At 44.4% G+C, this 25,927-nt stretch overlaps 1 protein-coding gene across 1 annotated transcript in view; it reads right to left on the reverse strand.

Annotated features, from left to right (window-relative positions):
- tnfsf11 (TNF superfamily member 11) overlaps positions 1 to 15,317 on the reverse strand; it is a 39,884-nt gene extending 24,567 nt beyond the window's left edge. Inside the window, exon 1 of the mRNA XM_033032901.1 lies at positions 14,910 to 15,317. Within this exon, the coding sequence (XP_032888792.1) occupies positions 14,910 to 15,260 (351 nt within the window). The 5' untranslated portion in view covers positions 15,261 to 15,317. The remainder of the gene's footprint in view (positions 1 to 14,909) is intronic.
- Positions 15,318 to 25,927: the final 10,610 nt, after the last annotated feature.

Consider the following 25,927-nt stretch of genomic DNA (forward strand, 5'->3'; position numbering starts at 1 on the left):
CCTACTCCCAATTCCTCCGCATACGCCGCATCTGTTCCCAGGACGAGACATTTCATACCAGGGCATCGGAAATGTCCTCGTTCTTCAGGGAACGGGGATTCCCCTCCGCCACCATAGATGAGGCTCACACCAGGGTCTCATCCATACCCCGCAACACTGCTCTCTCTCCCCATCCCCGCACACGCAACAAGGGCAGAGTCCCTCTGGTCCTCACCTTTCACCCCACCAGCCGGCAAATACAACACATAATCCTCCGCCATTTCCGCCACCTCCAACGTGACCCCACCACTCGCCACATCTTCCCATCTCCCCCAATGTCTGCCTTCCGCAAAGACCGCTCACTCCGCAACTCCCTCGTCAATTCTTCCCTTCCCTCCCGCACCACCCCCTCCCCGGGCACTTTCCGTTGCAACCGCAAGAAATGCAACACCTGTCCCTTCACCTCCCCCCTCGACTCCATTCAAGGTCCCAAGCAGTCGTTCCAGGTGCGACAAAGGTTCACCTGTATCTCCTCCAACCTCATCTACTGCATCCGCTGCTCTAGATGTCAGCTCATTTACATCGGTGAGACCAAGCGTAGGTTGGGCGATCGTTTCGCCGAACACCTCCGCTCAGTCCGCAATAACCTACCTGACCTCCCGGTGGCTCAGCACTTCAACTCCCCCTCCCATTCCCAATCCGACCTCTCTGTCCTGGGTCTCCTCCATTGCCAGAGTGAGCAACAGCGGAAATTGGAGGAACAGCACCTCATATTCCGTCTGGGGTCCTTGCGTCCTTATGGCATTAACATTGAATTCTCCCAATTTGGCTAGCCCGTGCTGTCTCCTCCCCTTCCTTAACCCTCTAGCTGTCTCCTCCCACCCTCCCATCCGCCCGCCCTCGGGCTCCTCCTCCTCCTCCCCTTTTCCTTCTTTCTTTCCCCACCCCCCATCAGTCTGAAGAAGGGTTACGGCCCGAAACGTCGCCTATTTCCTTCGCTCCATAGATGCTGCTGCACCCGCTGAGTTTCCCCAGCAATTGTGTGTACCTTTGAGTAATAATGATGCCTCCTGGGCAGTCCATCTACCTCCACAGCTGGTGATGGTATTGGTGGCTCCCCACCCAAGTGCACTGGCATCAGTTTGTAGTACCATGGAAGGGTTACTGACAATGATTGGATTGGAACAAAGCCAGATGTTATCTATCCACCATTTTAGTTCCATTTTAGCTTGATTGGTAGTTTCATAGATCTGTCAAAGTGACCTGCATAATTTAGAGTGCTTGTATTTTGCTCTCTGTAAGTTTTGGTAATGTAGAGGTCCAAATTGTGTGGCTGGAAAGGCAGCCATCATTATGCCAATTACTTTGCTACCAATCTGATGGATGGTTTGCTGATGTCAGTGAGGTTATTGCAAGCCTCTATTAAATCTCTAGCCTTTCCCTTAGGCAGAGTCACCGACATGTGAACTGAGTCAATGGTGAAACCCCAGATAGTCCATAGTAGTGGAAGGCGTTAGTTTAGATTTAACTGGATGGAAAATGAATCCCAGTTTTCCAAATAACTTTTTTGTGGCTGTTACAGTTTGTTTGGCCAATTCCAAAGTTTTGCCCACAATGAGTATGTCATCTAAATATGCCATGACCATGTGAGTACGTTTCCGTAGAAACGCTAGGGCTGTTTTCAAAATTTTTGTGAACAGCCTGGGGCTGATGATAACCCATTTGGCAGTGCTTTATACTGTCAGAGTTGTCCCATCCAGTTGAATTTTAAGTAACATCTGTGGTCACCTCGTATAGGCACTGAATAGTAAGCATCTTTTAAATCGATGCTGGCCATTGAAGTAACCTTTGGAAATTAATTGTTAAGGAGTAACAAAGGTATCTATTTTGTCAGATCTATGATGATGCGATAACCATCATCTTTTTTGTTTTTGATAAATATATTGGACATGAATTCTAATGGTTCGTGTTGAGTTTTCTCAATTACACCTTTTATGTAAAGCCGCTTCAGTTCAGCTTGCGCTTTTGATATTCCTTTATCAGAAGGCACGAACATTCGGTTCAGTATATGTTGAACTGGAGGGCTGTACTTGTGTATAAACTCTATTGTATATCCCTGGATATTGCTTAATATGTAAGTATCGGTTGTTATAATGCTCCATGCATTCAGAAAGAGTGTAATCTCCACCCAACCTCCGTGATCCCTGTATATTGTAGGGAACCAGACCCACCTACCTCCATAGTTACCAGTGGTAGGTTTACTTTTGTAGGTTCTTTGCTGCTGTTCTCGCGCTGGGGTCTGGATTTTCGGTTTGGTTGGCGTTGGAGGTCCCCGCATCTTCCAAGAAGGCCGGCCTGGGCCATGGCCTAAAAAGACTCATGTTTTGGGTACCGGACCTTCGAGTTTTCACCAGTTCTGCTGGTGGGTGCGTGGGGGTGCTGCCTTTGGCCGTAGTAGGTTCCAGTAGGTTCTCTTATTCTTGCACCCCCTGCACACTTGTCTTTCCTTCTGCGGACCCCTCTTCCAGGTCAGCCCAGAACTGACCCGCAGTGCTCCCCTCTGATGAGGTAGAAGCACTGTGCAGCCCTTCAAGAGGTACTGCTGTGGGTTTATCATAGGGCCCACAGTGACCCGACTCCATCTCCCGGAGTCTGTCACATTGAAGCAAAGCTCCATACACTGCTCCATCCGGCTCCAGCGCTCTCGGGCGCTGGCCGCCCACGGTTGTTCAAAGTCGGACTCCTCTGAGTCCACGACCTTGTTTGTTTTGTGTCTAGCCTTTCCGCCCGGCCGCGTGGATCTGGCCGGTGCGGAGGCGACATCGGGCACAGCTGATCCCACTATCGGTGATCCGAGTGCCGCTGGCTGCTGCTGGCTGCCCGCTGCTCCGCGGTCCTCCCTCTCCAGCTTTGTTCTTACTGCCCTTCCGTGGAGTGGATATGGCCGGTGTGGAGGCGACATCGGGCACAGCTGATCCCATCTAGCCCACCGGCTTTGTCGCAGCCCGTTGGTTTCTCCACCTGAAATCAGCATGGTAAAACACAAAAAGACCGCAGCTCTTACCTGCAGGTCCAGGTTGAAATTGTCGCTACGGGTGAACGTCGTTCCACCCCGTCTGCTGCCGTTATTGACTTGTCCAAAAGTCAACGGTCCTCTTTAAATAGTCTCCAGCCCGGCCGTGGTGTTCTGGCCGGCGCGGGACCAAAAGTCGGCACAGCTGATCCCTTACGGGGCTTGTGCCTTCAGCTGCTGCTGGCTCCCGCAACAACTATGATGCCTGGACGTGACTAAGTCACTCTGCAAGATCGCGAGGGAGAGGCCATGACTCTCATTCTAAGCTGTGAATCAACTGAACTGTGAGTCTGCAATGTACTTGCAATAAATGATTTGTTAGCCCTTAATGACAATGCCATGAGTTGTTTGGCCTGCTGCCCTGCCTGTGCTTGAAACTGCAATGCTTTATTAGGTCCGACTGTGTTTGGAAGGAATAAATGCTTTATTGGGTCCGACTGTGTTTGGTTCAAGTCCCACTTATTTCGTGACTTCCACTTAGTGGACAGGTCGCGCTGATTGCATAATTTCTGGTGAGAGCAGAGGTCGCGCTGATTGCGTGATTTCTGGTAAGTGCAGAGGTCACGCTGATTGCGGAAGTGCCGCTGACTGTGGAAGCCTTAAAGTGGAGAGGCCGCGCTCAGCCATGTGAGTATTCAAGAATGTTTACTGCCATATATATGGTGTGTGAGTCAGTGAATGTGTGTGTATATGTTTGTGAGTGTATGTGTGTGTGAGTGTGTGTGATTGTGTGAGTGTCTGTGTGAGTGTGTGAGTGTGTGTGAGTGTTATGTGTGTGTATGTATGTGTGTGTATGTATGTATGTGTGTGTGTGTGAGTGTGTGTGTGTGTGTATGTGTGTGTGTGTGTGTGTGTGTGTGTATGTTTGAGTGTGTGAGTGTAAGTCATTGTGTGTGTGTGTGAGTGTATGTGTGTGTGAGTGGGAATATGTGTGTGTGTGTGTGTGAGTATGTGTGTGTGTGTGTGTGTGTGTGTGTGTGTGTGTTTGTGTGTGTGTGTGTGTGTGTGTGTGTGTGTGTGTGTGTGTGTGTGTGTGTGTGTGTGTGTGTGTGTGTAAGTGAGTGTGTGTAAGTGAGTGTGTGAGTGAGCGTGTGAGCGTGTGGTCTCAGTGACTGAGCTGCCAGCCCAATAATCCATTCAGCCCACAATGTCCATACTAGCCCCTGGAAACCAGTCCCTTCAACCCACAACACCATGCTAGCGCTCCAGAAAGCCCCCCCGCCCCCATCACTGGCCATCAATATTGGAATTGGTGGAGAGGTGGAATATTGCGTTGGGAGACCAGCCCTCCCATGTGAAGCTGGGACACAACGGGTCCCACTTAGTCTAGTATCCAGAATAAAACTCTTCCACCCTTCATCCCCGAGCAGTTCCATTTCTTGCGGAAGTGCCGCTGACTGCGGAAGCCCCAAAGTGGAGAGGGACTGGTTTCCAGAGGGCTAGTATGGACATTGTGGGCCGAATGGATTATTGGGCTGGCACTCAGTCACTGAGACCACATACATCCAGAGTAGGAGGAGCCATCTTGGTGAACGGCAGCTAGCCAGCAGCCGTCCGTTTTAAATTCGTTTTTTTAATAGTTTTTAGTGAGTCCTGTTTTTTTGTTTGTAGGGGATATGGTCTTTTAATGTGGGGGGGTAGGTGTAACTTTATTTCTAGGTCCCTACCTGGTCGGTGTGGCAGCCTTTTCTCCGGGCTGCCCGTCGACCCGTCCTCGTGGCCTACCAGCGGGCTTGGAGCGCCGTTTCCTGGCGGGGACCGCCCAGCACCTCGGCCTCGGCGGCGGCACAGTGTTGGAGCGCTGGAGCGGAGCGGAGTGGAGCGGGCGATGCCTTGCCTGGGTCGCCGCGCTGGAGCTCTGGCGAGCTGGACCGCCGAGAGCAACATCTCCGGGCTGTGGGTCTGCGGAGCGGAGAGGCGGCGTGCGGAGTGGCGGCGGTGCGGAGAGGCGGCAGTGCTGAGAGGCGGCGCCGACTTTATCATCGGGAACCTGGGAGCTCCAAACCGGCGCGGCCTTGTCGGCTTCGGCAGCCGCGGGCTCCAACCAGGAAGCGGCCGTTCCAGGTGGCCCAGCCGCCGAAAGGACTCTCCCGACGCCGGGGCAAGACCACCCGGTGAGAACGGCCAGGGACATCGGGCCTCCGTAGAGGCAATTGCGGTGGCCTCAATAGGCCTGACTTTGGGTGAACATGGGGTGGGGACTGGACATTGTGCCTTCCTCCACAGTGCTATCCACTGTGGGGGGATGATTTTTTTGTCTAATTGTAGTCCTGTAGGTCTGTGTCAAAGATGGCTGCCGTGAAGAGAGAGTGGACGCTGGCGCGCTTTGGCTGCCGCTGCTCTCTCTTCACACTGTGTTTTTGATTTTCTGTTTTTGGATTGAATTCTGTTTTTAATTTGTGTCTCTGTGATGTCTTTTTTACCTGTTCTATTCCGATTATATGTTTTTATTCCGATTACTATGTAAGGTGTCCTTGAGATGTCTGAAAGGCGCCCATTAAATAAAATTTATTATTATTATTATTATACACTCAATAATAAAGAACTTGCCTTTATTTTTTATATTCAAGCCTATTTACTTCTTACATCATAAATGTCAGACAGGTCCAATGGGGAGCACTCTTGGTCCAACGTAAAAGGTTATGTCGAAGTCCCAGCCTGAAGTAGGCAAGATCCAGAGTAGTACTAAGTGTGCCACTCAGTAGCAGTACTGAACATTTTGACTAAGAGGTTAAACTGGGTTTTAACTAACAGGTCAAAGAGTTCTGGTTACAAACAGTTCTCAAGAACTGAAACATGACGGAACCTGGAAAGTACTGCACAAGAAGACACATTTTAACCAATAACTTATTAACAAAGGCATCAGAGTGGCTTATTTCCATGTTGGCCCGTGGGTTCTGAGGTGATCGAGAAGGCCAATGTGGGAACTACAGACTTTTCCACACATTGGGCAGTTTATTATGTGGGCCACTCCTTGTGCCATATCCACTGGGGTTTCATGTTCTCGCAAAGCATCGACTCCACCTTCTCTATACCCCACTGAATACTCCAACTCCACTTTAGTTCGTCATGGGCCAGAGATCCCCAGATATCAATGGGATGTTGTTGTTTTTTTCAACTACAGACTCATAAAGCACTGAAACAGGCCGTTTGCCCCTACTTGCCCGTGCTGACCAAGATGCCCCATCTGAGCTTGTCCCATTTGTCAGCATTTGGCCCATATCGCTCTAAACCCTTTCCTATCCATCTTCTTTTCCAAATATCTTTTAAATGTTGTTATTGTACCTGCTTCAACTACCTATAATAGCAGCTTGCTCCATAATACCCACCAGTCTGTGTGATGAAGTTGCTCATCGGGTTCCCATTAAATCCTTGGGAAAAGACTGTGCTTTGACCCAATCTATCCCTCTCATGATCTTAAACACATCTATAAGATCACCCCTCAGACGGTTGCACTTCAAGGAATAAAATTCTAGCCTGTCCAACCTTGCCCTATAACTCAGGCCATCGAGTCCTAGCAACATCATGGTAAATCTTCTCTGCTCTTTACAAATAATGGCACCTTTCCCTTAGCAGACTGATAATGTTCAACATGTAGAACATTCCCAAGCACCGTACTATTCACTGTGAAGCTCTTTCCCTGGTTTGACTTTTCATAATGCAACACCTCACATTTATCCGAATTAAACTCCATTAGCTATGCCACGGCCTACTTGCCCAGATGATCAAAATACTTCTCCAGTTCTTGAAAACTACTGTATCTTAACTGGTTACAATACCACCTATTTTAGTGTTAATTGTAAACTTACTAATCATGCTTTGTACGTTCTTATCCAGATCATTGTTATAGATGACAATAAGCAAAGGGTCCAGCATTGATCACTAATCACAGGCCTCCAGTCTAAAAATCAACCTTCCAACACCACCCTCTGCCTCCGACCATGAAGTCAATTCAGTATCCAGTTAACTAGCTCTCCCTGGATCCCCTGGAACCTATCCTTCCAGAGCAGTCTACCATGCCAAACCTTATCAAAGTTCTTCATGAAGTCCATTTAGACTACATTGAGGACACTGTCCTTGTCAACCTCCTTGATTACTTCTTCAAAAAACTCAATCAAATACATGAGGCACCTGTACCCTGGAACATTAAGCTGTGCCTCCCATAGCCAGGTTTCAGTAACGCTATAGCGTCACGGTTAACCACAACCCGAGTTCAAACGCCTTGCCCCTCAGGCCTCCAGCATTAAAGTAAATGCAATATAAACTTTCTTTCCTTGTTCCCTGCCATGCTCTTGCCTATCCTGACTTAATGTCATTCATTTCTGTGCCGACTTTTAGCCTTCCATCTGCCTCACTCCTGCGTTGGATTCCAACCCCCTACCAATCTAATTAGAAACCTCCCGAGTAGCACTAGCAAACCTGCCTGTCGGGATATGATATGATAGAACTTTATTTATCCCAGGAGGGAAATTGATTTGTCAACAGTCCTAAAAACCCAAAATACATGAAACATGATATCAAAGTGACGAGTGGAAAGGCTTGGGGGAGGACTTTCCACTCCAGTCTCGTCTCTCACACTCGAAAGACGTACAGGTTTGTAGGTTAATTGGCTTCAGTAAAATTGTAAATTGTCCCTAGTGTGTAGGATAGTGTTAATGCGCAGGGATTGCTGGTCGGCTCATACTCGGTGGCCGAAAGGCTAGTTTTCGCGTTGCATCCCGAAACTAAACTAAAAAAAGTAAACATCCACTCCCAAAAGGGCTGCTCCCAATAAGCCTCGAATCTTTCCTTGAATCCTGAATCTGCCTGGGAATCTTTTCTCAAGGTAGAGCTGTGTATAGAGTGCCTGTCGCAGGGGGACTGATATTGGTGGCATGATCAGTGACAGTGGCTTGTCCAATGGAACCCACTGAGTGTAACTAGGGCCTCAATACTTGGGACACTGACATTTGTTTTGTTACCTCATTTCCTGTAACAAGCACTTGGAAGAAAGAGGGTAAAGCTGTTTTTACACACTAACCAAAAATCATAAGAAATATTAGACACAAAAAGCTGGAGTAACTCAGCGAGACAGGCAGCATCTCTGGAGAGAAGGAATGAGTGATGCTTTGGGTCGAGACCCTTTGTTCAGATTGAGTCTGAAGAAGGGTCTCGACCCAAAACGTCACCCATTCCTTCTCTCCAGAGATGCTGCCTGTCGCTCTGAGTTACTCCAGCATTTTGTGTCTATCTTCGCTTTAAACCTGCATCTGCAGTTTTTTCCTACAAAGAAATATTTGAATATTCAGTCCATTATACCTGCTCCACTATTCAGTAGATCACTTCTGATCTTTTACCGTTGCAGATCATTCTCATTTCTCATAATCTCATGAATTCCTTTAATTTCAAAGAATCTTTAAACCTTAACTCTGGATATATTCTGTGACTGTGCTGCCGCATTCTGCTAATTACAAGGTTCCATGTTGTCTCTTATCAAGCCTACACTGCAATCACTTATTTAACAATGCTCTCTACCACTGACCTCAGGTTCACTGCGGTTCCTGGCCGCTGGGGTTACATCCACCCACATCTACCTCCTCTGGGGTTACATCCACCCACATCTACCTCCTCTGGGGTTACATCCACCCACATCTACCTCCTCTGGGGTTACATCCACCCACATCTACCTCCTCTGGGGTTACATCCACCCACATCTACCTCCTCTGGGGTTACATCCACCCACATCTACCTCCTCTGGGGTTACATCCACCCACATCTACCTCCTCTGGGGTTACATCCACCCACATCTACATCCTCTGGAGTTACATCCACCTCCCCGTCTGTTCATCGTTCTACAGAATATTGGAGGATGACGTCCAGTGCATTTACTATCTCCATCACCAGCTCTTCCAAAACTTCGGATTGTGGGGTATCCTGTCCTGGGAGGAGGTGGAGGGGGATTTCCAAACATCAATCCCATTAATTTCTCATTGACAACTGACTAATTGCTGCTTTTTAATCTTCGTCAGGAAATAATCTTAGTCTGGTAAAATGTTTGTTTAATTTCTCAGCCATTTCCTCAATCCCCAACATATTTCTCCGGTCTCAGGTGTATGGGACCAGTGTTAACATTTGCCAATTGTTTTACATGTCTACAAAGCTCATTAGAAGCATCCAAACAGAAATAGTAACAGGAATCTTCAATCCTGCAACTCCATTCAATACGATCATAATGCGTCCACTATCTCCATGTCATATTCCTGTGTTCACCCCACACCCATTGATTCCTCTTGTGTCTGGAAATTTACCTGTTTCCTTCGTAAATTTTTTACTAATCGCCGTTTATGAAGCTCCTTGATAGAGAATTCTGCATGTTCACTATCCCCTGAATAAAGAACATTCGCAATGCTACCTCAATCCTAATTCTCTTGCCCTTGTTCTAGAACCCCTGAACCATTATTGAAACATTATTCAAGCATATTGTCCATCAGGCCCCATCGGATTTTTGATTCTTTCTGTTGGAGACCTTCTAATTTCCTGAAACTCTCTCAACAGTGCTGCCATCTCAGGAATCAATCTGATGAATCTACCTGCACACCCTGTTAGGTAAGAACAAAGCTACACACAGTGCTTCAGGTATGGTCTCGCCCAAATCCTGCATTGACTTTCACTTTCTTCATCTCCTTTGCTGAAATCTGAACTTGCCAAAGTTCAAGCTTACTGCTCTTTGTGCCAATGTTACTAATCTTTTTCTTTGATCTACTTGTTAACCACTTTCCCTGTTGTGCTTTTGAAGGATATAAATTTGCATTAACAAAATAAAAATAATTGCTGGAAACACTTAGCATTTAAAGGATCTGTCGTATTTTTTGCTAAGAATCACGTAATAATTGTTAAAATATGAGCTAAATTTTCTATTTAATGTCACGTCTTTTAATGTAGTCTGCAATTTACTTACTCAACTCATGCCTCAGAATTTAGTAGTTTCAAATAGTTTAGCTTTAAGAGCATTGTCAAAAGCTTTGTGAACAAAATTATTTTCGATATTTGTATAAAATTCATTGTATGATCACTGTTCTCTTAACGACCAGGTTGCTTCTCTTTAATGGATAATAAAATTGTCAATAATTATCAGCTTTTCACAAAATGTCATCAGGTCATGACAGATGAGGTTACAATAATTATATTATGTATATTACAAGGGTGCATCATTAAACTCATCTTTACAACCTGCACATTATGTGCTACCAGAAATGCTTAATCTAGCTGCAGTCAGAATTAATAATTATGTTCAGTAACTGGTAATTAAGTGGAGATTTGGAATCATGGAAAAATGTTGTTCGGCACGGACTTGTAGGGCCGAGATGGCCTGTTTCCGTGCTGTAATTGTTATATGGTTATATGTCCATGGATTCAACACAGTTGATGATGGTAGTTGGCGCAGACTCCGACTAAAAGTCAGCACGCCTAGTTATTGGAAATTCTTTGCTGCAGTGTCGAGAGTGTAATAAATGCTGGAGTTTGGGTCAGGGATTCATTGTAGTCATTGACCAAAATTCAATAAGGTCGTTCCTTGAGGTTCAGTGGAGTAAGACTCAGTGATTCAGTGTGGTTGAATATCAAGCTGCAAAAGAAGAGACTGCTGCTGATTCAGGGTGGTTGCTACTACAACATCTTCTGTTATGTTACTTTCTGTTTGCACAGGATTCCTATTCCATCATGGAAACTGCTGGGTCAGATTCATCAGCGTACAGCTTTCCCTCAGTGTCTGCATGTCTTCAAAGGTGTTGTTGCACTCATTGACTGCAATACCAATCCTAATTCAAAAGAGGTGGTCTTGGTGATGAATGCAAGATTAGAAGGGAGTTGTATTTGCTTCATAATGGATTCTGGACTCAACTTGAATTCCTGATCAGGAAAGTATTGAAAAGCAAGCATAAAATTTGTAATACAGGTACTACATTCCAAAACCTGACTCTCTAAAGTCCTGCCAACATTATAACCTGTAAAAGCATCATCATTCCTTACTAGGACACCTGTCTCATATAGCCTGTCAGCATTTTCTGTTCACAAGTTATAGGAGTAGCTTTAGGCCATTCAGTCCATTCAATCATGGCTGATCTCTGCCTCCTAATCCTAATTTCCTGCCTTCTCACCATAACCCTTGACACCCTGAAGAAGGGTTTCGGCCCGAAACGTTGCCTATTTCCTTCGCTCCATAGATGCTGCTTCACCCGGTGAGTTTCTCCAGCACTTTTGTCTACCTTCGATTTTCCAGCATCTGCAGTTCCTTCTTAAACACTAATCAAGAATTTGTCTATCTCTGCCTTAAAAATATCCACTGACTTAGCCTCCACAGCCCTCTGTGGCAATGAGTTCCACAGATTAACTACCAGATTAATTTGTTGACCGTTGAGTTTTCTGTGCACCAGTCGACTGCAGCTTTCCTCTGCTGTGCAGCAGCTCAAGGTAAGGGACAGAAAAATCGGAAAATAGCAGACGCTGAAAATCTGACATCAGAACAGAGCACTGTGCATCATTCAGCAGCTCAGGCGGTGCATCCATGGTAAGAAAAGTACAGTCAATGTTTCAGGTCAAAGACCATTTCTCAGAACATGGTTTCCTTTTCTCTGACGCTGCTTGGTCTTCTGTGTAGTTCTGTTTTCTGTCTTCAGTTCCAACATCTGCAGCTTTTAGGGGATATTTTCAATTGATCTTCAGTATGTTGACATTTCTGCAGCAGAGTCCATCTTGAAGATGTTCCGCTCCTCTCTCAGAGGAGTTTTATTCCATTGTGTCTCATTTAATCATCACTCATCATCCATGGTTTCTCTTTCCTCCCTTGCTGGCCAAAACTTCCCACAACCATTTCCTTGATCTGACTTATTCCATTGGATTTCAGCTGAAATTTCCCCCGCGGTCACAGATATGTTCAAACCATCCTGTGTAGCTCTAATCATTGTTCACATTGTATGCCGAGGTTCATGCTTAATGCCTTGCAGCTAATGGCACTCTGATATTCTTGAACTCTGTTTGCAACAGTACTGAAACACTCTGTAGAATCATAGAGACATACTGGCCCTTCGACCAACCCAGTCCACACTGACCATAAATCACCCATTTATAGTAGAGTCATAGAGTTGTGCAGCATGGAAATTGACCTGTCGGCCAAACTCATCTTTGCTGATGAAGATGCCCTATTGAAGCTGGTCCCATTTTCCTGCCTTTGGTCCACATCCCTCTGAATATTTTCTATCCATGTACTGTCCAAAAATCTTTGAAATTTTATTTTTTCGTAACTACCTCAATTATTTCATCTAACAGCTCGTTCCATATAACCATCCAAATCGTTGATATAGATGGTAACAGCAATGGGCCCAGCACTGATCCCTAAGGCTCAGGCTTCTAATCCAAAAAACAATCTTCCATCACCACCCTTTGCTTCCTTCCATGAAGCCAGTTATGTACACACTGATCTTATATTTTATTCTACCCACATTCCCAACAATTTCCCTTAGATTCTGCAACTCATCTACATGCGTGGGGCAATTTACAATGACCAATTAATATATTAACACCGCACACGAGGTACCAACCCAATACTGCCATCATACCTGTAATCCAGTGAACTGAACCCAACTTTATCGTACACCTCTCCCTCATGCTGTATTTCCAAAACTAAAATACTAAAACCCTGCTTTCTGTAAAGGTTCCATTCTTCCGACCTCTTTGTCTCAACTGAGACATTCATACCAGTGTTTCTGTGATGCCTTCCTTCAATCATCACCTCTACCACTATTGACAGATGTCAACTGAATCTCCTCCACTTCCCACTCTGATCCCAACTCCCAACAAGAGTAAGTTTCCCTGGTTCTCATATTCCACCCTCCACATCCAATGTTATATTCTCCCTAATTTCTATGACGAGAAACCTCTTTTCCCCTCCATTCCCTCCGTGTCTCTAAAATCCACTCTGTCATCTCCACAAACACTTACCCCACCCCCCACCCCAACACCTTCTCACAGCACTCCCCTATATCATTACAGGGGGTGCAACATCTCCCCTTCCAATTCTGCTCTCCCACCATCCAGGGACCATCCTGGGACCCAATCAGCTCTTCAAGGTGAACCAGCGATTCACTTGCATTTCTTCCATTTTATCCCACAGGCCATCCCCAGGTTACAAACACCCAACTTGTGGACATCCTTACTCATGCACGAGCTCCAACAATATCATTAAATTCAAAAGTCTGACATATGTACATATGTTTATACAAATGCAGAACTAGTTTCCTCTCTCTCCACATTTAGTTTTATCAGTGCTAAGAATTTTTGATGCCGTCCATTATAATACTGTGGTGGTATGCTCATCATATTGAGTGATTCTTGTGCATCTTCTAACTTAGGGACAAAATCAACTTAAAAAACAGAACCTGTTTGTTACCAGGGACAGCCTGTATTGCATTTGGTGCACATGATGTCTGTCTCCTCCACATTAGGATAACTAAATGCAGATTGGGTGACCAATACTAGATGTAGGTTAGGTGCTGGAAGACTAGAGTGTGGCTACAGTTGTGCCTCTTTTAATAAGGATTGCAAAAACAATCTGGGAGCTATAGACCAGCGAGCCTAACATCAATGGTTGGAAAGTTCCTGAAGAGGATTCTGAGGGATAAAGTACATTTGGAAAGACGGGTTGATTATGGATAGTCAGCATGGTTTTGTGCATGGGAGATGTGCCTCATGAATTTGTTTGAGTATTTTGAAGAAGGAACCATGAAGGTTGGTGAGGGCAGGGTGTGGATGTGGAACCCTCTGCACTACAATACTCTCCAGGGCCCTACCATTCCAGGTTCGATGTCCCCAAATACAACATCTCACAGGGTGCAGCAGCATCCATAGATGCTGCTGCACCCGCTGAGTTTCTCCAGCTTTTTGTGTACCTTCGATTTTCCAGCATCTGCAGTTCCTTCTTAAACACAACATCTCACACATTTGCATTAAACTTCATTAACCCAACTGATCAAGTTTTCTGGAAGATGGAAGAGTGGGGGAGATTGGTGTAGGATTAGCTGTAATTTCTGATAACCAATACTACAAGCTTTACAGGTGGATAGGGTGGTGAAGGCGACTTTTGGCATACTGGTCTTCATCGGTCAGGGAATTGGCTATAGAAGTCGGGACGTTATATCAATTGTACAAGATGTTGGTGAGTACTGTAGTTCGGTTGTGATCTCTCGGTTATAGAAACATGCCATTTTTCGTCGGCATGGATGAGTTGGGCCGAAGAGCCCGCTCCGTGCTGTATTCCTCTGTGACTCTAGGCGATATGATTACAACCTTGAGTGGGTGACTAAGTCTGATTCATACCAAGCACTTTGAAGGGGTATATTTTGTAATCCAGGTGAGTAGCAAACTTTCACATAACCACCTCCACTACCGAGAATGGGACGGAACAAACTGGTGAGCGGCTTGAAAAGACTACGGTGTACTCTGGCGTTTCCACTTGCCCTTTCTCCCCCTCTCAAAGAGACGTACAGCGCAGATTCATCAGCCACTCACTCACTCACCCCGCTAATCCTACACCAATCTCCCCCACTCTTTCATCTTCCAATTAACCCGCCACCATCTCTAGAAACTGGAGGCACATGGTCACAGGGAAAACGTTCAAACTACACGCAGACAGCACCTGCGATCGGGATTGATCTTGCATCACTGGAGCTCCACTAGATACGCCACTCGTGCGTTCGGGTTAACCCAGCCCCTAACCCAGATTTAGGGTGCATTAGCTGCCAAGCATTCCTGTTTGGACCAGGCGAGTGATACTTCACGTTCTGACTCGCCCAATAGTGTGGGACTCTACCCGTCAGTCTCCTACCTGTAGCCACTGGTTCTGGGAGTAACAGATGAAGCCGATGGTGAGGGCAAGTTGCACGGCGCTGACACACAGGAGGGGAGCGAGGAAGCCGGCCGCGCAGGGGGCTGGAGATCCGCGGCCGCTCAGCCGAGCAGCCGTCTCAGCCATGGTTGTGCGGCGGAGTGAGTGCGATCTGCCCGCGGGAGTGGCAGGCGGCTGCCCTATCAACACCGACTGGCTGCCGACCACACCTCCCAGCCCCAGCGCCTCCGCCTTGCCCTCGCTCGGACACCGCCGCCCTCGCACCTCGGCTCCGGCAACGACGAGCTGCTCGCATCTGAAAACCTGGGCGTGAGAAAGTGTGCGAGGCATGGATGTGGTCAACGACTGCAATGTATGTATTTGTGATTATACATGTGTTGTGTGGCTGCTAATAAGCGTGGTTTGTGATTGGCATTGTGTGGCTACTTGTAATTTACAGTATGTGTGGATAGTGTGACTGAGATTGTAATTATGACATATATAAGGCTCATGTGACTGATTGTGTATTTACTATTGTAATTTCTATGTTGATTGTCTGACTGATCTTGTGGTTTATAATTGGTATTGTCTGTATAATTGTAGTTTCTATATGGTATGTGACTGTGAATATGCACAGTGCGTGAATATGATTATATGTGGTGTGATTGTAATTGCGATGTACATGTGGGATGTCAGTTATAGAGTGGAAACAGGCCCATCGGCTCAACTTGCCCACATCGGCCAACATGCCTCAGCTACACTAGTCGCACGTGCCTGCGCTTGGTCCATATCCCTCCAAACCTTCCAATCCATGTACCTGTATAACTATTTCTTATTCCCAGCCTCAACTACCTCCATGGCAGCTTGTTCTATACACCACCACCCTTTGTGTGAATGTGTGGTTGTAATGTGTATAATTGTGATTATACAATAGGTGTGTGAATGTATGTGGTATGTGTGTGGATAGTGTGTCTATGACTACACACAGCGTGTTGTGTGTGCTGTGTAATTGTAATTATTGTTTAATTGTGATTTGTTAATCATGTATGTGATTGTGAATATGTCATAGTCATAGAATCATATAGCATAGAAACAGACCCCATCTACAAATCCCGCCTGCCTGCATTTGGACGATATTTTTCTATTCTATCCTAGCCATGTTCCTGTCCAGATGTTTTTAAATGTGATAATACCTGCTCTAACAACCTTCGCTCGAACAAGAACATGCATGTCCTGACTCTTGTTAGCATATTTAAAAAAATACCCCACTTTCTGGACGTTCTTTTTCCTTCAAACCACCTGCTCTGATCAAGAGCTCACCAGACTCGTGCATGGTGAGTATAATGATGACTGTGTTTCTGTTTGTTTGTGATGTGTATATGCTATGGTTCTGAGTCTTCTTGCGTACGGCGTGCACAGCCTAAAGTTGTAGGACAACTTGTTCCATTTGATCTTATTTGATTGTGCACACAGGTTGATAGCATTTGTCGAAGCAGGGCGGACCACGTGAAGGTTGCAATCTCCCACCCCCATGGTTCTGAGTGTGTGTATGATACTTTCGGTATACAAAAGTTGGGAAATTGTGAAGGATACATGTACCAGTGTGTGTGAGATTGTCTCAACTTCACGGATGTTTGTCAGTGACACGTTCATTAACCCCTTATATCTTAAAACCTCAGAATTCAAGAATTAACCTGGTAAACCTCCAGCACACTAATGTATATAATCGATGCATAGAAGTTTACAACATAGAAATATCCAATTTTCAAATTCAACAGTTCCGATTCAGGGCCTTAACCCGAAGTATCGACAATTCTTTATCTCCATAGATGCTGCTTGACCCACTGGTTTTTTTTCCAATCGTTTGTTTCTTACAACAAAACAGGTAACCTTTTGAAAGTGAAGCCTTTCATGAATCTATTTAATACCCAAACTTTATAGTTTTTGACATTTCAGATGAATGTTAGCATCAATATAGTCTGGAAAAGGGTCTTGACCTGAATCATCACCTACCCATGACTGAGGGTAGGTACCTGCCTGAGCTGCTGAGTTACTCCAGTACTTTGTGTCTTTTTGTGCATGAACTAGTATCTGCAGTTCTTTGTTTCTTCAATGTGGTTCCCCTTGGTTGGTTGTTAATCACTTTGTAAAATAACCAAACCCTGTCGTTTCAACGATTTGAAATGAAAGGGTTTCTGAAAGGATGATGATTATAAGGAATTGAAATAATAGCCATCTTTCACATTTTTAATATGTCACAAGTGGTTTGCATCCAATAAATTAATTCTAAAACATCAGCAACCTTGCAATTCTACTTTCAAATTAATGGAATTTCAAATGTTGGAAATTTCAGACAAGAGGGCCAAGCTTTAAGGTGAGAGAGGCAAAGCTAAAAGGAGATGTGCCAAGCAAATTTTTACAGAGGTGCCTGAAGAGCACTACTTTGGTTGGTGGTGGAAGCAGATACAATAGTGGCTTTTAAGAGACTTTTAGACAGGCACATGAATATGCTAGGAATGGAGGAGTATGGATCCCTTGCAGGCAGAAGGTATTAATTTAAGTTAACATCATGTTCAACAGACATCATGAGAGATGCTGCCTGTCCCGCTGAGTTACTCCTGCATTTTGTGTCTATCTTCGGGTTAAGCCAGCATCTGCAGTTCCTTCCTACACATCATGGACCAACGTGTTTGCTCATGTGTTTTACTGTTCCATGTACTTACCAGGCATTGAAAAAGGCAAAAATGCTAATCTTATGACATTAATCCGAATCCAAAGAATATATGTATAAAAATTAGAGACAGGTGTGTGGAGTATAGAATGACAAATTAATACTGATGTGGATATAGTAAGCAAGATATCTCATAACACAACGTGGACAAGGATGGAAGACCATGGCTGTAACCCTGTGGTCAGAAGCTTTGCCTCGATAAAATATGATGAGAAAATAAGTCAATGTGTTGTGTGTAAAGGAACAGTACAAAGGAAACATGCTGAGGGTTAAAGGCAACAATTCCCAGGACAGAAGACTGAACAGTGCTTTCAGATTGAATAAACCGCACAGAAAGACGGTTAATGGTCTATGAAGTTCCCCGAATATGTTCAAAGAATTTGATCACAACTTTGTTGGCTGATCTTTTACCTCTGTATATCTTTCCTACATAAACCCTGTAGTGGCCATTTGGCCTGTTTTGCATGTCATTTATGATGGCATGTGCCTTTACTTCTTCTTCTTCTTCTTCTTCTTCTTTGGAGTTTTACGGCAGCCGGCATCCACAATGTTGCATTGCTGCCACCTTCTGGCTTCACTCCACAGTCCTCATGTCTTTACATTATATCCTTTTTATAAGGCCAGAGGCCCTCAAGAAATTAAACAACACCTTTACTCCTTTTCCTTCCCCTCCATACTCTAGAATGTTCTTTTCTGATATATCTGTCATTCAATTTTCTTCATTTCGCTGATCAAAACTCTGTTTCACTGTTTCATATCTTCTACATGCAACTAGAGCATGCTGAACTGTTTTCGGCTGATGGCATTCCTCACACATCCCAGTAGGGTGTTTTCCCAACATTTTTAATGTGCTGTTCAGGTGAGTGTGTCCTATCCTCAATCTTGCTAATACTACCTGTTCTCTCCTGTTCCCCCCTCTTCTTGCTGTAATGCCCACTCTATTTTGTAGCGAATAGAGGTGTCTCCCCTTTGTCTCCTGTTCCCAGTATTGTTGCCATTCCTGATTTATTTTCTTCCACACAATGTGTCTTCCTTCAGATTTGGATAATTGTAGGTTTACCTCTATGTTCTCTTTTTTAACGGCCTCTTTTGCTAATTTGTCCACTTTTTCCATTTCCTAGCACACCAATGTGTGCTGGGACCCACAACAAAGTCACGTCACTGCCCTTCCTTGTTACTTGGCTTAATAGTAGTAGAATTTCATACACTAGGTCAGGCCGCCTATGGTATGCACCAGACCCAATACTCTGGATTGCAGACAATGAGTCGCTACATATTAATACTTTGCATGGTTGCACCTGTTCTATCCACCGAACTGCCATCAAAATAGCGTACAGTTCCACTGTATATACTGCCAAATAGTTATTTGTTCTTTTGCAAATCTCAACATTCATCCCTTGCACTACCACAGCTGCCCCCCTGTTGTTTCAGCTACTGGGTCCTTTGATCCATCTGTGAAAATTAAGAGGTGTTCCCTGTATCTATTATATATATATATGGTTATGGTATTCTGTTTTTAGGTCCGAATTTTTTACCTTCCTTTTTGCCTCCCATATCTCCAGATCAACTTTTGGGATGTTTAGTAACCATATTGGGACAGATGGCCACAATACTGCAGGGCAGAACTCTTTGTCCTCTACTTCCATGTCCCTTGCCACTCCTCCTCCAACCCAGCCGAAGCATAGAAACATAGAAACATAGAAATTAGGTGCAGGAGTAGGCCATTCGGCCCTTCGAGCCTGCACCGCCATTCAATATGATCATGGCTGAACATCCAACTCAGTATCCCGTACCTGCCTTCTCTCCATACCCTCTGATCCCCTTAGCCACAAGGGCCACATCTAACTCCCTCTTAAATATAGCCAATTAACTGGCCTCAACTACCCTCTGTGGCAGAGAGTTCCAGAGATTCACCACTCTCTGTGTGAAAAAAAAATTCTCATCTCGGTTTTAAAGGATTTCCCCCTTATCCTTAAGCTGTGACCCCTTGTCCTGGACTTCCCCAACATCGGGAACAATCTTCCTGCATCTAGCCTGTCCAACCCCTTAAGAATTTTGTAAGTTAGAACCTCTTTGGCCCACAAGGTTTGTGCCGAACATGGTGCCAAGTTAAACTGATCTCATCTGTCTGCACATGATCCACATCCCTCCATTCCCTGCACTCCCATTCCCTTGAAATAAGCAGACATGGAACTGATGGGAGCATCATAAGGTCCAGTATAGATTCAGTGGACTGAATACTCTCTTTCATTGCCATAAGCAAATATGAGCTAATCTAAGCATTGTTCCATTGACATTTATGGTTTGCTCTTGGAGGAGTTAGTGCCCTGAAAGATAAAGTAGAACATCAGATCCTTCCTCTGAGGGTGAAAATGTAAAAATACTACAAGGCATAGCCTTAAGATAAGAAGGGCGATGCTTAAAGGAGTTATTATGCGCGGAGAGTGGTGGGCAGTCGGAATGTGCAGTCAGGGCTGCAGGTGGAGTGTGGTGTGTGTGGTAGATATGATAGTGGTGTTTGATAGAGGCACCATGGATATGCAGGGAATGGATATGGATCATGTGCAAGCAGATTAAATTCCTTAATCCTGGCATCATGTTTGGCACAGACATTGTGGGCTGAAGGGCGTGTTCCTGTCTTTGTCTTTTCTATGTTTTATGTAATCATCCACCACTAAGTAATAGCCATAATTTGCATCGTCTTGAAAGCTCAGATGCAGATGACATTTGGAGTGCTGTAGAATGAGGGCATTGTGATTTTCAGGACATCTTCTTCCCAAGGTGGCACATTTGCTGGATATTGAGAGAGTGGAATCCTCCCCAGTCCAGGTCAAGTGCTGCGTACACTGTCTGCATGGTGATCAAGTGCAGGGCAGCACAGTGACACAGCAGTAGCGTTGCTGCCTTACAGCACCAGAGACCCAGGTTCGATCCTGACTGTCTGTACAGAATTTGTACATTCTCCCTGTGAGCGCATGGTTTTTTTCCAGGTGCTCCAGATTCCCCCCCAAACTCCAAAGACATAGAAACATAGAAAATAGGTGCAGGAGTAGGCCATTCGGCCCCTCGAGCCTGCATCGCCATTCAATATGATCATGGCTGATCATCCAACTCAGTATCCTGTACCTGCCTTATCTCCATACCCCCTGATCCCTTTAGCCACAAGCTTCCAGACTGAGCCACCCCTCTCTCCCAGCACTCCTGTACTACCTGTTTTGTTGGGTGGTTCTCTCCATGACCCTTAAGGCTTAGCCAGTAATTAGCCATTAGTTGTCTGCGGCGCAGTCTCAACGGCATCTCCCCAGTTTCCACCTGTAGTGCACATACAGGTAACGTCCACACACCTCCTATACAGATTCTTAGAGCTTCCGCTTGGACTTTGTCCAACTCGGACAACACTGACTTAGATGCTGATCCATAAGCTATACTGCCATACTCTAGTCTGGATCTGATCAGTGATACATAGATATGTTTAAGAGATAATATATCTGCTCCCCACTCTAAACCTGCTAAGCATCTCATTACATTGATGGCTTTTTTGCATTTTCCAATTATTTTTGTAATGTGGACCCTCCATGTTAATCTGGAGTCAAAATGGACTCCCAGGAAACGGAAATGTTTTACTCTTTCCAAATTGTTGCCGTAGTTTTAACTGGACATCCTCTTTAATTTTCTTCCTTGTGAAAACCATTGTCTTTGTCTTCTCTATAGAGAATTTAAAACCCCATTTCACTCCCCACTCTTCCACCTGGGCTATCCCTTGCTGCATTTTTTCCACGATAAAATCTATATCCTTCCCCTTTCTCCATAGGCTGCCATCATCTGCAAAGAGCGATCGCCCCATCTCTGGTTGAATGTTTGCAAATATATCATTGATCATGATTGAGAATAGGATCGGGCTTATCGCACTTCCCTGGGGAGTTCCATTCTCGACTACACATTTACTAGAGATGTCTGACCCTATTTTAACTTGGATACTTCTACCGTTAAGAAAATCCATTATCCGGTTAAAAATATTTCCTCCTACTCCCATTAAATGCAGCTTTATTAGAAGACCTTCTCTCCACAACATATCATAAGCCTTCTCTACATCAAAAAATACAGTAACTACAGATTCTTTTTTAACTTGTGCTTTCCTTATATCATCTTCCAAGCACATAACTGGATCATTAGTACCTCTCCCTTTTCTAAAGCCACTCTGATAATTAGCCACTATACCGTTTTCTTCCATTAGATGCCTTAATCTTTCATTTACCATTCTTTCCATCAGTTTACACATGTGTGCTGTTAAAGCTATAGGTCTATAATTTACTGGATTACTTGCATCTTTCCCTGGTTTCCTAATAGGCACAATGATTGCTTCCTTCCACCTCTCCGGTATTCGCCCTTCTTCCCACACCTTGTTATATAGTGCAAGTATCTTTTGGAGTCCCTCCTCACTTAGATGCTTTATCATTATGTAACAAATATCATCCTTCCTTGGGGCTGAGTTCTTACACTTGGCCAGAGCACTCTTTAGTTCCCCCAAATTAAATGGAATATTGTACTTGTCCTCTATGATACCTTTCCTTTGTAAGGCCTCAACATTTTCCTCTCTTGTTCTTTCCCTACCTCTTCTTCTTTCATCTGACAAGTTGTGGGAGCTGTTAACCCTACTAAAAGTGTTAACCATTAGTTCTGCTTTGTCTTTATTTGAGACTACAGTTTGATCTCCATTTGTTAAGATAGGATAACTCCACTCCCTTTTATCACCTTCCATTTTTTTAATCATCCCCCATATCTCCCCTACCTGTGTTGTGTTTCCAATTGAATCACAATACTTCCTCCAATATGCTCTTTTTGTTTGTCTTATAGTCCTCCTTACAATTGCCTGAGCCTGTTTGTAATTAATCATGTGTTGGTAGTTATGAGTTCTTTTTAATAATCTGAATGCTCTGTTTCTATTCACCACCGCCTCTTTACATTTATTGTCCCACCATGGCACAGCTTTCCATTTTGATCTTCCTTTACTTTTAGGTATGGAAACTAATGCTGCTCTTTTGATACCTTCTGACAATTTATTCTCAAAGTTTTCCATATCTGTCTCTTCTTGTATCAATTTTACATATCTATCACTTTCCTCCTTAAATTTCTCCCAATTAGCCTTTCCAAACACCCATCGTCCACTTCTGTTTTCTTTACTCATAGTTAAAGTAATATTTATTTTGCATAGCACAGGATGATGATCACTTCCTATGGTACCCTTTTCATATACTTCCCAGTTACATTTAGCAGCAATCCTATTAGAAACAAGTGTAAGGTCCAACACAGACTCCTTCCCTGTCCTAACATCTACCCTGGTCTTCTTTCCATCATTTAGACATACTAGATTACCATCATTTAATAATTCCTCAATTACCTGTCCATTATTATCTGACTTTCCACTGCCCCATAATGTATTATGTGCGTTAAAGTCCCCACACCAAATAACATTAGATTTGCTCTGGCCTTCTACTTCCTGTAACTTATTGACCTCTAATCGCTTACATGGATTATAGTAATTTATTACCACTATTTTCCTCCTCTCAGACCACACTTCTATTACCACATATTCCTGTTCCTGCCCAATTCCTAATACCTTGTATGGTATCCCTTTTTTAATGAAAGTGGCACAACCCCCTCCTCCCCCATTTCCCCTATCACATCTCACTGCAACATAATCATATAGAACAAAATCTAAACTTGGTTTCAACCAGGTTTCCTGGATACATACGACATCTGTTTTTTCCTTCCTACTGTCTATGAATTGCTTAAAGTCTTGCCCATTGGCTAACAAGCTTCTTGCATTCCATTGTAGGATTAACATTAATATTATTAACCCACACATGTTGACTCTTGGCTCGCCTGGATACTGAGACCATCATGTATTTCCTCCCACTTCAATCCTGCCATGCCCAAGTGGTGGACTGCAGCCTTTACAATGATTTGGATCCTTTCTGTTTTGGAATTTACTTCTGCTGTCACATTTATTACTCCTGCTATAAATATAACCAGGTTTTACTTTTCTTTCCATATACTCTTTTCTTTTTCTTTTATTGTTTCCATTATGCCCATATCTTGCTCCCTCCTGATCCTTCTTTCATTCATCTGTTTTGTAGGGTCAGCCCTTTTTGCTGCCTCTGCATAGGAGACCTTTTCCTTCACTCTTATGTTTTATACTTCAGCTTCACGTTTCATCACCTCACAGCCCCAGTAAGCCACACTATGCTCTCCTCCACAATTACAGCACTTTGGTTTGACCCCCTCTCCACACTGACCATATTCATGGTCCCCACTACACCTTGCGCATTTCCTCGCCCCCTTGCAAATTTTAGCTATATGCCCAAATTTCTGACATTTGAAGCACCTCATTGGTTTGGGTATGTACTCTCTTACACTATATCGCATGAATCCAAAATGGACCACTTTTGGAAGGGATTCTGTCTTGAATTCAAGCAGGACTGACTCAGTTTCCTCTTTCTTTGCTCCTTTGGTCATTCTTTTGGCATTCATAATTAATTCACATCTCTTCCTGAGTTCCTGAACCAGTTCACTCATATTGACTTTGAGAGGGATTCCATAGATAACCCCTTTACACCCTGCCCTCCTCCATTCTCCCACTCTCACTACTTTGATTATTTTGATTTTGTCATTCTTGTTCATTTTCATTGCCTTTTCAACTTGAGCCTCACTGTTGCACCCTATTAGCATGTTTCCATCCTCCAGCACTCTTGCATACTTTACTTCCCCAACCTGGGCTCTGATTATTTTTGTCAGCTTCATTGGCTCTATCTTCTTTACTCCTCCTTCTCCTTCAAACCTCACCACTACATTTAACGAAATTTCCTTTTCTGGTTCCTTGTCTTCACTCTCCGATCCACCAATATTGCTTTTCCTTCTTTTACGGCTGCTCTTCCTGGGGCTACCCCGTGTTCCCACAGTTTCCCACTCCTTCTCAACATTTCCTTCATTATCCTCTCCTCCACTGGCCTCCATACCACTAGACGAACTCTCGCCTGTCATTTTGTAACAGCAGGGAATATTCTGCTCCGGCCTGTGAGTTGCGTGCGTACCGCCGCTCCTCCACCCACTCCCGCCGCTGGCCTCCAACTCCATGTGCCTTTACATTTTAGACTGCCCGTTATATTGTGGGTGGGATTTATGACGTAATTTTGGGCGTGTTTGGAGCTTAGATGCTTGCGCAGCAGTTTAGTTTTTTAGATTAGTTTGGAGAGCCATGGGGAAGGTTAACCCTTCTACCATGTAAGAGCCACATGTAAGAACATGCGGATCTTGCCCGTGTTACGGAGACAGGAGGAATTTGCTAATGTTTAAAGTAATAAGCTGGAGTTCGAAGAAGATTGCAGTAACGAGTCGGAAGAAACTTGGATGTATCTTACTGTTTTCTAGCAACAATAGAGCATTTATTCATCAAAAGACTGGTTTGAAGTCATATCTGAGAAGAAGCTCTGAAGGTCTCTGTGAGTGAGCTTGCGTGCGTTTTGAAGACAACCCCTTCAACCATGCTCATCCAAATAGCGTCTAGGGTGCTAATTACCTGAAAGATATGATAATCTGCTGCTACAAACCCCTAATCCCTTTGCAAAAAAACAAACTGCTGGAGGAACTCAGCAGGTCAGGCAGCATCTGTGGCGAGACCAAATGTGTAGGAAGGAATTGCAGATGTTGGTTTACACCGAAGATAGACACAAATTGCTGGAGTAACTCAGCGGGTCAGGCAGCATCTCTGGAGAAAAGGAATTAGGAAAAAAGGAAAAGAACGGATGGCTTTGTGGGTTGGGATCCTTCTTCAGAGTGAAACTGTAATAATGGATACACAAGAGACTGCAAATGCTGGAATCTTCAGCAAAAAAACCCCCAAGAGGAATTCAATGGGCCAGGCAGCATCTATGGAGGGAAATGGACCATTACCCGCCTCAGATACCTGCTGCACTGAGTTGCTCCAGTGGTTTGCTTTTTGCTCAAGATTCCAGCATCTGCAGTCTGTTTCCCCAACCCCTTAATATTTAGGAACCTATCAGCACACTCATTGAATCCTGCATTGGGACCTATTCCACATTAAAGGAGTTATTCTGACTTTATGTAGATGTTTAGTGGCACTAGGTTTGGAATGGTTACATGGTTTAGACATCTAACCTTTAAATGAATCTGAGTGTATTTAAGAAAAGTTAGTGAAAGCCACAACGATGATTCTGAATCAGATGACTTTTTCCGGATCTGAAAATTGTGACCTATTTTCTGTCATTAA

This window comes from Amblyraja radiata, chromosome 14 (assembly GCF_010909765.2).
Source record: "Amblyraja radiata isolate CabotCenter1 chromosome 14, sAmbRad1.1.pri, whole genome shotgun sequence".
Taxonomy (NCBI): Eukaryota; Metazoa; Chordata; class Chondrichthyes; order Rajiformes; family Rajidae; genus Amblyraja; species Amblyraja radiata.